The 15,449-nt window shown below is 38.1% G+C and overlaps 1 protein-coding gene across 1 annotated transcript in view; it reads left to right on the forward strand.

Moving 5' to 3' along the window:
* Positions 1–12,655, forward strand: part of LOC109838636 (probable serine/threonine-protein kinase PBL21) — a 13,071-nt gene extending 416 nt beyond the window's left edge. Inside the window, exons 2-8 of the mRNA XM_020407064.1 lie at positions 3–104; positions 198–430; positions 1,406–1,532; positions 1,621–1,692; positions 1,923–2,109; positions 2,290–2,404; positions 12,160–12,655. Coding sequence (XP_020262653.1) covers positions 3–104; positions 198–430; positions 1,406–1,532; positions 1,621–1,692; positions 1,923–2,109; positions 2,290–2,404; positions 12,160–12,417 — 1,094 coding nt within the window. The 3' untranslated portion in view covers positions 12,418–12,655. The remainder of the gene's footprint in view (positions 1–2; positions 105–197; positions 431–1,405; positions 1,533–1,620; positions 1,693–1,922; positions 2,110–2,289; positions 2,405–12,159) is intronic.

Raw genomic sequence — 15,449 nt, forward strand, 5'->3', positions numbered from 1 at the left:
AGGAGCCGTGGCATTGGTAGGGATAGTCATCATCTTTGTATACTACTGCTTGTTGCATAAGAGAGGATCTTCAGAAACCAATTCATCGGATCCATCTCTACAAGGTAATTCTTAGCGAATTTATATTCTTTAAGCAGAGGTTTTTTTCATTTATTTTTGGTGTCTAAATACATATTATGGTCGTTGTGATCTTTTAGTGGGACGAAATGTTGAACTATCTTTGAGTGGAGGCGTCTCTTTTGGATCTGATATCCAAGGAGCACGATGCTTTGCCCTGGAGGAACTAAACCTGGCTACTAAAAATTTTAGTGAGATTAATCTCATTGGCTTTGGAACATTTGGTGGAGTTTACAAGGGACTACTTCAGGATGGGATGATAGTTGCTATTAAGAGAAGGGTAGCTGCACCTAGTCGGGACTTTACTGAAGAGGTACTATGGCACTTTGCCTACGAGTACATGCATTTGTAATTCCTTTGTATTCTTGGGTGTTGGGGGAGGCCTGTTTTTATAAGATTTTGAGCCCTATTAGCTTTTGGTGGCTTTTGGCTTTTATGTTAAAAGTTCAATAAAAATTGCATGGCATGAGTAGTAATTTGTATGGTCAACCTTAGCTTATTTAGATGAGTTTATAAGCTAGTTTTTTAAAAGATGGGGTATACCAGATTTTTAAAATGTGACTTAAAAGCTAGCTTATTTGGGTTGTTACCAAACAAATCTAAAAGCTAGCTTAAATGATACTTTGACCAAAAAATAAGTTCCCCCAAACACCTTCACAGCGGAACCATGCAGTTTTCTTCTCTGGACTACTAGTATCTCCATGATCATTCAAATATTTAGTAAATACAATAAGTTAACTGATTTTGGTTTATACTTGACCTAGTTAAACATTTCACATATATTATTGGGAATTACATCTATTAATTATAGGGATGCATTTCCTTAAACTACTGAAAGATATGTGTATTAGTGCAAGTATCCAGTATACCTATCGGAACAGTACGGATTATTGAGAACTCCATGAATGGGCTTTTCACTTCGATAAATTATTTCAAATTCTTCTCATTCTTAGCATTTTCTCTTAATATTTACTTCTTTTTTGTTGCATTAATTTGACAATTCATATTAAATTTCCTTCTTGTTTGATACTAAACCTAAATCTGACTGTTATGAGCTATACTTGTTATCTGATACCCTGCATGATGCACAAGAGAATGCATACTTGTATTATCAAATGTTCTTTTGTCAACCACTTTCATTCCTTTTTAATTTTAAATATAATTGATGTCAGATCTATTGAGTAATCTCTACAATGTAAACTATATGTGTGCTCATTTCTCTTGCTTGTTACACACATTTATTGGCTATTAACTTAATTAAAGGTAATCTCATAAAGGTTTCTTTTAGGTACGTTATTTATCATCTATCCGGCACCGAAACCTTGTGAGCCTCTTGGGCTATTGCCAAGAAGAAAATCTGCAGATGCTTATCTATGACTACATACCAAATGGCACTGTTTCAACTCATTTATATGGTGACTTTCATTTTATTAATATTTTTTATAACCATTTCTGCCTCAAATATATCATATCTGTTACAAAATCCTTGGCTTTCTTTTGTAGGTACAGGCCCAGCGTCGAGTGAAAGATTTGAATTCAAGCACAGGCTTTCGATAGCCCATGGAGCAGCTAAAGGTGACTTATCTGCAAATTCAATACTTGTACTTGTTCAAGTATTGGATTCTCACTCTGAATTGCCATACTAGCATACTACAATTTTGTTAAACAGCTCCTTGACTCATCAAACTTCATAAGTGATATTATCTTTAGGCTTTCTTTAAACTCTTCTAACCTTAATGGAGTAAATGAGGCCAGAGACAAGTGTTCCAAGGAACCTGAATATGCATTTTGTTTCTGTTGTTCAGGTTTGGGTCACCTGCATTCTCTGAATCCCCCTTTGATACACAGGAACTTTAAAACAGTAAATTGTCATGTAGATGAGGATTTCATACCAAAAGTTGGAGATGCTGGTCTTAGAAGCTTGCTTGCCAGAATAGATGGTTCCGCTTCATCTTCCCGCATTTTGACAGATGACATTTTCGTTGATCCTCAGTAAGTGTTCTCTCCTGATTGGCATCAATATAGAATTTACAGGGGAAACATCAGTGCTATTTCTGTAGATAGGAAGCATTTTGATTTATTTTATCCAAAAGCAAACTTCAGAAATTTTTGAATCGTGTCATGCAAACTCCATTGACTGATGTCCTTGTCCATATCCTGTTTATTGTGTAGGGTGAAAGAGTCCGGAAGATTTTCTGTGAAAAGTGATGTATATAGTTTTGGAGTGTTTCTTCTGGAGTTAGTAAGTGGACGGGAAGCAAAGTCTGATCCAAGCATCATTGAATGGGTATATGCTAATTTAGTTAAGACATAGATACCTGCATTGGTGAATGATATGTGTGCTTGCCTCATATGAATGTTTATTTGGAATATGATTCTTGCTATCTGCCCTTGGTCACATTTTTTGCGCATCCAGTAGCCTTTTAAACTTTCATCTGTATGTCCTATTCTAAATTGGTTTACAAAATTTATATGACCCTTTAGCTTGTTAGTTTCCATAGCTGTGGCAGGTCTGGCAGATGTGTAATTTGGTTGGCTATCAAACATGAGGGCTCTTTCTTTTCTCCTCGCCCTCTAAAAAGTTAAAAGTGTTTAAAATACATATTTCTTTTTGGAAAGCCAAGGATTTTATTTACTGGGATGACAGAATACAGGTTTTTTATGCATAACATGTAAACTGAAGAAATGATAATCTATTTTGACATGCAAATTGGTTTCGTGGAGAACTAAGGATGGAGCTATACTACTATTATAATCATAGCCACTAATAACTCAGAAAAGTTAGACATAAGGTTCCTTAAAAAACCTACAGAACTTTTTTTGGGATTGATACAATGTGACTGAAGCATGCGCGGAAATTCCATATTGTATATATGAAATTTTGAAGCACTTATGCTCAGTCTAGTAACATTCTTTTCTCTTATTCCAAATTGCCGTAGCTGGATACTGTGGGCTGAAACTCACTGGTAGACCTTTTTGCTGGCCGATTATTGTTCATGTACTTACAGATGTGCAGCCTGTTCTGCAGGAAAGTTGTGCAGAAAGTAGACTAACAGTGAAATTATTAATTGTTAGAATCTTTTTATCATGATCTAGTGGTATGCTTGATCGTCGGCTTCCTCGGGCCTTCCTTTTTTGTCTGAGTACATGCTTACTGCAGGATATGGTCATATTTCATTCATCAGTGCATCAGTTTTAATTTGTTTGCTATTGCTTTTATGCATCCTTATTCTATTACAAGACATCATGTGAATTCAAGCATGGGAAAATATTATAAAGCACCATTATGTTTGAGATGCTCGTCCTTCCAATTTGACAAAGGTATTCAAATTAACCTAGGTCATTAATGTACATTATTTTTGGGCAATTTCCTTCATTGGACAACCAGTGTGTTGTCATTCCTATTTGTACCTCCGTTTACTTATCATAATACAAAATATAATACAAAATTTAATGTTAACATTTGAGAATTTGATCATGGTAAATGGTGTTCAGCCAAACATTTGTAATGTTTGAGATGCTTTTCTAACTCATTTACTCTTCTAATTTATGCATTCAAATTAAACTTTGTCACTTTGTAGATATAGATTAAATCAAGACTAGGAACACCCACATACAAAACAAAAAGATCCAGATACAGATTGTAGAAAAAACTAGAACCAATTACAAAACAAGAAGACTCAGATACAAATTATACCAAAACTAGAAGATCGTCATACAAAATAAGAAGACCCATAGACAAATTATACCAACTAGAAGAAACATACAAACAAGAAGATCCAGACACCAATCATACCAACTAGAAGATGCACATGCAAAACTAGAAGACCCAGATAGAGATTATGCCAAAACTAGAAGACCCATAATCAAAACAAGAAGACCCAGATATAGATCATACCAAAATTAGAAGATCCACATAGAAAACAAGAAGACCAAGATACAGATTATACCAAAACTAGAAAACCCACATGCAAAACTAGAAGACAAAATCTGAGTCATATAGTTTTAGTATAATCTGCGTCTAGGCTTCTAGTTTTGTATCTCGGTCTTCTAATTTTGGAGTATCTGGTTCCCGGTCTTCTTGTTTTGTATGTGGATCTTTTAGTTTTTGTTGACATATTAGTATTAGTTAGGGACTTATTTGTAAGTTGTGTAGGGGCCTATATAAAGCCCAAGAGATCTCATGATGAATTAGGGTTTCTATTTCAACTTGGTATCAGAGCCTTCTCCAAACCCTAGCCGCCGCCACCCCACCCCACCCCCTCCACACCCGGCTGCTGCCGAAATTTTCACTGCACACAACAAGGGTCGGAAGCGAAGGTGAACGGGTGGTGGGTCTGAAGCCTGTTCGATGGAGGAGATCATCAAGAAGTTGAACCCTGCGAAGGTGTCAACTTTGATGAAGTTGATGAAGTTGTCGGCTGATGAAAGCGCGACAAGACCATCGAAGAAGTTGGAGCTTCCGACCATCGATCTGAAGCTTGATGGACCGAGTACCTACCTGAGTTGGTCACGATGGGTGAGATACACCCTTACAGGGAGGAACCTGGAGGGTTACTTGACCGGAGAGAAGACAGAACCGGATGAGGACTCGGGAGGACGAGATGAGTGGAAGTCCACTCATATGTTGGTGTACATCTGGCTTCTCAACTCGTTGGTCCCGACGATCGCCGCCACGGTGGATGGCATTGAGAAGCTGAAGGACGTCTGGGAGAAGTTGAGGAGAACATATGATGGGGTGGGGAATAACCTGAGGGTGTTCCAGATTAAAGGAGAGATCGACGCCACAGTCCAGGGAGAGAGGACTGTACAGGAATATGCTACAGAGCTGGAGCGCCTGTGGCTGGACTATGATCATTTTTCCCCCGGGCTAGCTGCAAGGACCCGGGATGTAAAGAGCGGGAGGCCTTTCTACAGGAGAGGACTATGGTGTTTCTCAAGGGATTGACATCAGAGTTCGCTCAGCGAATTGCATTACTGCTAGCTCAGCCGAAAATTCCCACGCTTGAGGAGGCTGTCTCTGCTATGATCCAGGAGGAGACTCGCATTCGGCTGCATGCGGGGACAGGTGGATTTCCGGTGGTGAAGTCAGCACTGACAGCCTCTAGCAATACTGGATCTAGGGGAGAGACTCGACAGTGCTACAACTACGGTGCGGTGGGTCATCTAAGGCATGCTTGCACCAAACCACCCAAGGAAGAAGATTCGGGTGGACGTGGACAGTTCGGAGGTCGTGGTCGTGGCCGTGGGGATCGACGAGGTGGAAGAGGAGCAGGGAATCGGGCGAATCTGACGGTAGCAGAAGAAGAAGAAGCTGAGGTGGTCTTTACTGAGGAGGATCGTGCTCTCCTGGCGATACTCAGGAGGAAGCAGCAAGTAGCAGGGGATGGAGACTTGAGGAGTGGGACTGAGGAGGCATCCACTTTGTTCTTCGCCAGAGGCAATACTGCTACCTATGCTCATCCGACCAAAGGTACTGATGACATACATGTTCTTGCTTCTATGTCTCCCAACAGATCATCAGAATGGATAGTCGACTCCGGTGCGTCTCGGCATGTGACAGGTAATGCTAGTGAGTTCTCATCATATACTCACTTAGCATCACCTGATAGTATTCAAATAGCTGATGGTACATTTCAGCCGGTGGTTGGTAAGGGTACAGTCGATTGTACTGGTTCTGTAACTTTGTCCAATGTTTTGCATGCTCCTTCATTTCCAGTCAATCTTTTGTCCATTAGTTCTATCATCCTCCAACTAAAATGCATTGTTTCTTTTGATATTCCCAAGGTGATTTTTCAGGAGAAGGGGACAGGACGGAGACTTGGGACTGGCACATGGCGTAGTGGACTGTGGTATCTGGATCGTGAAGGGTTGGATTCAGCATTAGTGTCAGTAGTAGAGGAAGCAGGAGTAGGATCTAATATGAGTACTGAGAATGAGTTAATGCTTCATCACCAGCGTTTGGGACACTCATCATTCGGTGTTTTAAGTAGATTGTATCCTTCTTTATTTGAGAAAGCAAATAAACAGAAACTTGTGTGTGATGCATGTGAGTTTGGAAAGCTTACTAGAAGCTCTTATGTTAGTTCAGGTCATAGAAGTTCTCGTGTATTTGACTTGGTACATTCAGATGTTTGGGGGCCTTGTTCCACAAGTTCTATGAATGGATACAAGTATTTTGTTACATTTATTGATTGTTTCTCTCGTGTGACTTGGTTATACTTGATGAAGAATAAGAGTGAAGTGTTTGGGTGCTTCCAAAACTTTCATAGGAATGTTCAGACTCAATACGGAGCAGTGGTGAAGATATTGAGGTCGGATAATGGGACAGAGTATACCAACAGAGCGTTTGAAGAATATTTGTCAGCTCAGGGAATACATCACCAGACAACCTGTCCATACACACCAGCTCAGAATGGGGTAGCGGAAAGGAAGAACAGACATCTTTTAGAGGTTGCTAAAAGCATGATGATCTCTATGAATGTCCCAGAAACATTGTGGGGGCAAGCAGTGTTGATCGCAGCAGCGCTGATCAACAAAATGTCCTCGAGAGTGCTGGATTGGAAGTCTCCGTGTGAGACATTGAAGGGAGATAATGGTGGGATTCTTCCACTTAAAGTGTTTGGCTGTGTGTGCTTTGTGATGGACAATAGGCCATCTGTCGGGAAACTTGTCCCTAGAGCTGTGCAATGCATCTTTGTGGGATATTCTGCTATTCAGAAGGGATATGTTTGCTGGAGCCCGGTGGAGAAAAGGTTGTTTGTGAGCATGGACGTGCACTTCCGAGAACTCGAGCCATATTACACCCGGAAGGTAACTTCATCCGTTGGTAACTCGCCCAATACTAGAAGTATGAGGCGAGAGAAGGAGAATGGTGAGAGATCGGTGAACAATGTGAAGAAATCGGAGAAATGAGGAGGAGCAAGAGAATGAAGAAGAAGAGGAGAATGAGACAAGAGGTGTTAGACCAACGGCTCAGGGGGAACTACTTACCTATAGTAGGAAGGGGAAACAAATTACGGGAACAGTACTTACAGTGCCACTGGTGTCAAGTCTCTTGCCAACGCTTGCCCCGACTCCTGAGACACCTACACCACCACCAGATTCCTCTCAAGGTGATTCCATTCCTCTTCCTACAAGTAGCATTCCATCTTGTTGGAACATCTTGCCTTAAACTCTTCTTCACTTCCAAAGATTCATGAGAGAGACATTCCCAAAATTTTTGTTTTCTAATTTGAGAGCCTTTTATATACTTGATGCTTTCTCGAATTTTATCAATACAACCATGGACTTCTTTTAAACCATCTTGGACAATCAAGTTGAGGATACGAGTACAACATCTAATATGAAAAAATTCTCCCTTCCCAAGAAGTGCCTCTTTCAAATTAAGTTGTTTTTTCAATAAATCAACAAAAACATCATTTGCGGAGGCATTATCAAGAGTGAAAGAAAACAACTTCTTTTCAATTTTCCAATCAACTAACAACTTATAGATCTTCAGGTGATTCCATTCCTCTTCCTACTCATCCCACACCAATAACTGTACGGAGGACTACTCGCAGTAATGCGGGAAATCCTCCCGATAGATATGATTGGGATCTTGCTCAGTTTGTATCATATTCTAACATCCATCCTGCATATGGAGCATTCATTACATCACTGGACTCTGTTACTATACCTAACAATTGACAGGTTGCAAAGAAGGACCAGAATGGACTCTGTTACTATACCTAACAATTGACAGGTTGCAAAGAAGGACCAGAAATGGAAAGCTGCTATGCACGAAGAGCTAAGGGCCCTTGAGAAGAACCGCACTTGGGAGTTAGTAAAACTACCAAAAGGGAAGAGAGCAGTTGGATGCAAGTGGGTCTTCACTGTGAAGCAGAATCCAGATGGACAGGTTGAGCGCTACAAAGCTCGTCTGGTGGCAAAAGGATATAGTCAGACATATGGCATCGACTACGATGAGACTTTTGCACCGGTGGCAAAGATGAGCACTGTTCGGACCTTAATCTCTCTGGCAGTAAATGGTGGATGGAAGCTACACCAACTAGATGTGAAAAACGTATTTCTTCATGGAGATCTAGTGGAGGAGGTATACATGAAGATACCACCAGGATTCGGTACAGATCAGACAGCGGGAAAGGTCTGCAGATTGAAGAAGTCTCTTTATGGGCTAAAGCAGTCTCCTCGTGCTTGGTTTGATAGATTCAGGAGGGCTATGATTGGTATGGGGTACCAGCAGATCAGCGCCGACCATACCGTGTTCTTTCGAAGAAGTGGAGGTCACATCACCTTGCTTGCAGTATATGTGGATGATATGATTATTACAGGGGATGATGAGAAGGAGATTGCCCAACTCAAAGCGAGACTGGGTAAGGAATTCGAGGTGAAAGATCTTGGCTTGCTTCGATACTTTCTTGGAATAGAGATAGCTCGAGGAGCGGAGGGGATCGTCCTATCCCAGAGAAAGTATGCACTGGATCTTCTCAAAGAAACAGGAATGTTAGGATGCAAACCTGCAACTACACCGATCGACCAGAAGTTTAAGCTGGGTGCTGAAGCTGGAGAACCAGTTGATCGTGACAGATACCAAAGGTTGGTAGGCAGGTTGATCTATCTGTATCACACACGTCCCGATATCTTTTTTGCAGTGAGCGTGGTGAGTCGCTACATGCATGATCCAAGGAAGGGTCATATGGACGCAGTGTACCAGATTCTAAGGTATTTGAAGAATGCCCCCGGAAAAGGGCTAATCTTCAGGAAGAATGAACACATGAGCATTGAGGGCTATTGTGACTCGGATTGGGCTAGCTGTGCTGATGACAGGAGGTCCACCTCAGGATACTGCATCTTTATAGGAGGCAACTTAGTCTCGTGGAAGAGCAAGAAGCAGTCGGTGGTGGCGAGATCGACAGCTGAGGCAGAGTATAGAGCTATGGCCTTAGGAGTTGCTGAGTTGCTATGGTTGAAGAGTATGCTGGTGGAGCTAAAGCTGGATCAAGGAGCTAAGATGAAGTTGTGGTGTGACAACAAGTCAACCATCAGTATCGTCAACAACCCAGTGCAGCATGATAGAACCAAACACATCGAGATCGATAGGTTCTTCATCAAAGAGAAGTTGGATAGTGGACTACTGGAGCTAAGTCATGTTTCGACTAAGGACCAGGCAGCAGATTGTCTGACTAAAGGACTTAGCTCAGTAGATATGATTAGAGGATGTGACAAGATGGGCTTAGTAGATATTTTTCGCCCATCTTGAGGAGGAGTGTTGACATATTAGTATTAGTTAGGGACTTATTTGTAAGTTGTGTAGGGGCCTATATAAAGCCCAAGAGATCTCATAATGAATTAGGGTTTCTATTTCAACTGTTTTGGTATAATCTGCTTCTGGGTCTTCTTGTTTTGCATGTGGGTCTATAAGTGGTATAATTTGTACCTGGGTCTTCTTGTTTTTATGTGGGTCTTCTAGTTTTGGTATAATCTGTATCTGGGTCTTCTTGTTTTGTACTTGGGTCCTCTACTTTTGGTATAATCTGTACATGGGTCTTATAGTTGTCATATAGTTTTGGTATAAAAGGAGAAGTTAACGCAGTGGCCCCTATAATGCTTTCATTGGACAATTATTTTGCTTTGACTTTCTAGTTGTCTTACCATATACAAGTTTTGGTGTTAACATGTGAGATTGCAATTATAGGTAAGCACTATAACCTCACAATGTTCCAGATGCCCTTCTTTATACATTAATACTCCTTTGAAATTTAAATTCATCATTTGTCATGATGTATTAGGTAATAGGGTGAAGGCGAAGATAGTAAAGTTACTTAACTCTAGGTGCTTTTCCCTTCACATTCGGTATTTTCTCTGAACCTTAGCCCTTATAGACAAAATTGAGATGCCCGGTCTTTCAGGAAAATATCTACTCATGTTATGAAAAATATGTTATGCACACTATTTTGTGAAGAATTAATTAGCCCCTTAGATCTTTTTGACCAGATGAGGCATACCTACGAGTTACCAAAGTAAAAAAGTGGATTTGATATGTACAAACATGGCACTCAATAGCAACATATAGCTAATGCAATCACATAGAAACTCCAGCTTTTGAGTACTAATTGATCGGTTAGTTTTCCTAGTTGTGCTTTATTTTCCTTTAGGACGTCAACAACCCCTCTTCATATGTCATTTCTTTTTACAATAAAATGTCGAATTCACCCGGATTAGTATTATTATGATCCTTCTTTACATTCTTATCCTCTGCAGACAAGCTAATTAGAATCAATATCACTTGACTTCTTCCCGAAGTTCATTTGATAATACAGCCATATTCACATCTTCCATGTTAATCGAAACTTTTCAATTTAATCAAGTGGTAATTAAATAGTCTCAACTAATTGTGGATTGTGCATTGCTATCCTCTCTTTTTCTCTCACATGTTTGTTCTTGTGGGACCTGTTTTATTGCTTTTGAGTTTTATTTACTTTCCCCACACCGATCTCCTGTCAGTGGTATCAGACCTTTGGATAGGTAGATGATAGGAGTGCAAAATACAAATATAGTAAATGTAACCCATTTCGTAAATTAATTAATGAGTTTGGTTAAAAAGAAGTAAGATATAAGATTAGTTTCATATTGACTAGCGAGATGATCAGACACATGTTTAAATAAATCTAGATCCGAGAGTCTATCAAGGGTCTCTCGTTTTCAGTCAGTTAATCTAGTCTCCCATGACTGGTATCATAGTCCATGATTTGCTAGGCCCCCAAATTGATCTAGTGCGCAATGATATTGGCGTTTCTCCATGAAAAGGAAGGTGGAATGGACTGCCTCTCTACATACAAAGACTTACAGGTTGAAGATATGTCTGCCTTGTTGGTCTATGAAGGAAGCAAAAGAGGCTTCAAAAGGCACAAAATAGAAGTGTGAAGGAAGCCAAAGGAATAGAAATCTGAACACCCACTTTTCAAGATGTGAATTTTAGTTTCAGTCTAATACGAGCCAAGGTGGTGCACTTATACCCGACTAGGTGCAAGTCATAGTCGAGTATGTTGAAATATGTATGTTTGCTCCCCAATCAACTAAAAAAAGTAATCTGATTAGAAAGCAGAATGATGTAATGAGTTTGGCTAGAAGGAGGCAGACTAGTGAGATAGTCGCGCGTAACTGAAGAGATGATTGGACGTACGGTTAAATAAAACCCAGGATGCAGTTAGGTGTTTTCCCTTTTGTAGAAAATTGGTTGCAATTTGTATTAACCAGTCAATCTAATCATACATCGTCCAAATTTAACCTTATGCCCAATATCTAATAGCAAGGAAAGAGAGTAAGGAATTTCCTCTCAAGTATCTAGCGTTTGAAGAACAAAAAGAATATATGTGTCACTGTATACAGTTCATGTATTGCAAATGGGTTTTGAGCCGAAGTGGTGAGTTTTCTTGTTATGCAAGAAATCAATGACCTCATTCTATCTTTTTAAGGAATAGGTATGCCCTTTTGCTCTTATATCTCTTAGTACAGATAATATAATTACATATCTTTACAGGAGTAGGGGGAAAAAAAGAAAATTTTCATGACCAGGACTGTTAATCTTGATTGTGTTAGGTACGTCACTACTTTGTATCAACTGCCTTTTTACCTTATTTGTCTCCTCTGAGTATGTGAATATTTGTCATAGTAGGATCAACCCTATGTATGTATGCATGTACATAAACTCTTCCTTAATTATTTAATTATTATTTATGTATATCAAATTGTTGCCGTGGTGTCCTTTTTCGCCATTTTCTACATCTCATGTCCGTGTCACACACGTGTCAGTACCATGCTACTTAGGGTCAACTTCTCTAAACTAGTGGGCTTTAAGGGCCATCCTATATTTTCATGAAAACTATTACACAAATTAGGTATATCATTAGATAATGTTTGATCACATGTTTCACTTAAAGTTGGTTCTATTTTTATGGCATCTGTATTTCATCACCAGCTTTGGTATTTGAATTTAGTCAGCTAAATGAATAACCTTGTCGGGTGTTTGCTTGTGTGAAGGCACAAAACTATCGAGAGTCTAGCAAAATCTCTACAGTCGTCGATCATAAGATGGGCAGCAGTTTCACCTCCGAAGGCATGAAGGAGTTCCTACGATTGATCTCCTGGTGTCTGCACCCATCTGGTGAGCGGCGACCACCAATGAACTATGTGGGGTTGGAGCTTGAACGGATTCATGACAAAGAAATGAGCTTGACAACAATCATGGGAGAAGGCACAACCACTGTGACTCTTGGAAGCCAGCTATTTACATCATAACGGAGATCATGACAGTTCTACCTCAACTGTGAGTAGTTTCTTTGAGCATGGTTTTCGACCTGTAAATGAAATGTCAGCTGCATGATAATTGTATAAAAATAACAGCTGCCCCCATTAATTTTATTGTTTCCTTTCAGCCATAAATGTATTTCTGTCCATCCTGTACAAAATAAGTTTTGTTTGCTATATCATATAAATTATCGAGTTTTGGTGGTTTTTGAGGTGTTTTTTAATTGAAGTTTGTTATCTCTTGTATCATGTTGATGGTCTCTTCTTCGTCAACCTACATTTACATTTGCATCATGAGAATGTACAGTGTACTCTATATATGCAGAGCATCATGATACCTTCCTGTTAAATCTAATTGTTTCCATGTAAGTTGAAATGCGTCTTCTGTAGATATTTAGTCAATTCCAAATACATTCCATTTTACCATATGTAACCTTTTTTCCTTCACCTTCTGAGTTGGATATGTACATGTTTGTTTCAGAAAATCTGTCGTCTTCTTCGCTCAAAATCTTTCTGTTCTGTGTCCCTCTATCTTGATGTGAGAGGTTGCCTTTGATTTACTAAAGCAATGGTGCCTTGACGCACTGATGCTGCTTTAAGGGTGTTTTTTTTTTTTGGTAAATACGCATTTCGTGTATTTCGATCCTAAAGGTTTCTCCAGGGAGAAAGAAAAACTTTGAGAACATCCAGATTGAAAAGGCTTGATTAAGATCTACTGGATTATTATAGACTATGCTTTGCCAAGGACGAAGCCTTAGTTTGGGTAACCTCATCATGGTTTCATTGTACGTATTTGCGTACTCTGTGGTTTGACCAATTAGCATTGTGAATCCTAACAATTCAGAAAGTTCTATGTAGGTTGAAGCCTAGAATGTTGTGTTTATTTCCAGTATTTATTTTCATTACTTCTTTTGACCTTATTAAGAAACTTTGTTGAAATCAAACTGTTGCTTGCTGAGTCTGGTATTGTTTCCACTAGATTCGGTTTTTTAGTATAAAACTGATTCAAGTGTCAGCAAAAGATCGTGGACTTGGCAGGTTTTTTTCGATCTGGTAAACTGAGGTCAGTCTGCCTCTCTGCATTCTTTGCTCGGATACGGGATCTCTCATGTCTTCATTGCTCATGTCTTTATGCGATTAAAATTGTTTGGTTTGTTTTGATCTTATTTATTCAATTCTTTGATTTCGAGCAATTTTGACATGTTTGATGTACAATATGTTAAATAAATGCTAATGTACACAAATTCTCTTGAAAATAGATATAGTAATAGATACCTGTATATTTTCTTGGAAACACACATGTTGCCAACCGTGCTTATTGTCTGAGAGGTTCATCCACAACGCTTGTTATCGTTTCCATGACAATTTATTATATGGCCTTCAAAGATCCAAAACTAATAATTGGGACATTTTTTTTTCTTTTTTTCTTTGGCTATGGGGAAAACTTTGCTACGAGAATAATACGTTCGAGGGGGAGTCTGACTTCAAGACCTCGCGCCATTAGGACTCGATCCTTTTCAAGAAAACCGCCAGAAATTTGGATCATCTCAAATTCATTCCCGAAAAATGCCTCACGGACCCGAAAATGGGACAGATAGAGGGGGACAGGTGAGGTGTCCCCCTCTGATTACATAATGAGCGCTCATTATGCAATTAAGGGGGGACACCTCACATGTCTCTCCTATCTGTCTCATTTTTGGGTCCCTGTAGAATCACCCTTCATTCCCACTCCCCCCAAAACCAACACTGTTGAGCACGGAGCACAACCGCACAGCCGTACCAGGAATTGCGTCCACCTCAAATCCCTCATCACGTAGTTTTTTATTTTTATTTTTTTCTTTTGAAAAAAACATATATAGTTACAGAGAGAGATCAATATCTGCTCTGCAACCTGGGTCCAAATCCCCCAATATATCAGTTAAATGATAGGAGTAGATTTACCTGTTCAACAAAACTACTATAAAAGAGTAAAAGGTTAACAATCTATACTACTTATAAAAGAGAATACACATGTCAAAACTTTTGATTTTCTTTTTTACCCTCTCTAACTCACAATTATACTATTATTTACAAAATTAACAATCCATAACCTCTCATTAACTATGCACCTCTTTATTTTCTCAAAATATTTGATCATTCACTAAAATATATTAATAATTTATAATAATAATTAAATTCATAAATATTTACAATTTACTATAAAGAATTATTAACTATCTAAAGTAACAAAATTATTTATTTAATAAATTATTGTACATAATTATAATTATTAATAATAGTATAAAAAGGGATTTGTTTTTTATGTCATAAAAATTTCAAAGTTATAAATTAAAAATATTTTTATTTAGGAAAATTCCTTTATATAAAAACATTAAATCCTTGAAACTTATGAGACATATACTTTTATCTTCATTTTTCCAAAATTATTTGGTCATTCACTAGAATATATTAATAATTTATAACGATAATAAAATTCATAAATATATTATAATTTATCATAAGCAGTTATTAATTGTAACAAAATAGTAAAATTATTTATTTAATAAATTATTCTACATAATTATAATTATTAGTAATACTATAAATAGAGATTGATTTTTTTATAGCGTAAGAAATATTACCTTGCTTGACGTTATAATATCATCTTCGTAATAAAAATTGATGTTATAAATTAAAAATATTTTTATTTAGAAAAATTATTATATATAAAAATATTGGATCCTTGGAATTTATGAGACGTGCACTTTTCATCGGAAAGTAAATGTCTCGTAAATTTCAAGGATCCAATATTTTTTATATAAAGTATTTTTCCTAAATAAAAGTATTTTTAATCTGTAACATCCAAATTTTTATTACTAAGACGATGTTAATTATCAAACAAGATAATATTCTTTACAGCATAAAGTCATATAATATTAACAATTATTGCCATTGTTTAATTAATGTTGTAATAAAAATATCCTCATAGCATAAATATTTAATAATACAAATGTTTTTAATTATTTCAATAATGTCACCTAAAC

The sequence above is a fragment of the Asparagus officinalis genome, chromosome 4 (assembly GCF_001876935.1).
Source record: "Asparagus officinalis chromosome 4, Aspof.V1, whole genome shotgun sequence".
Classification (NCBI taxonomy): domain Eukaryota; kingdom Viridiplantae; phylum Streptophyta; class Magnoliopsida; order Asparagales; family Asparagaceae; genus Asparagus; species Asparagus officinalis.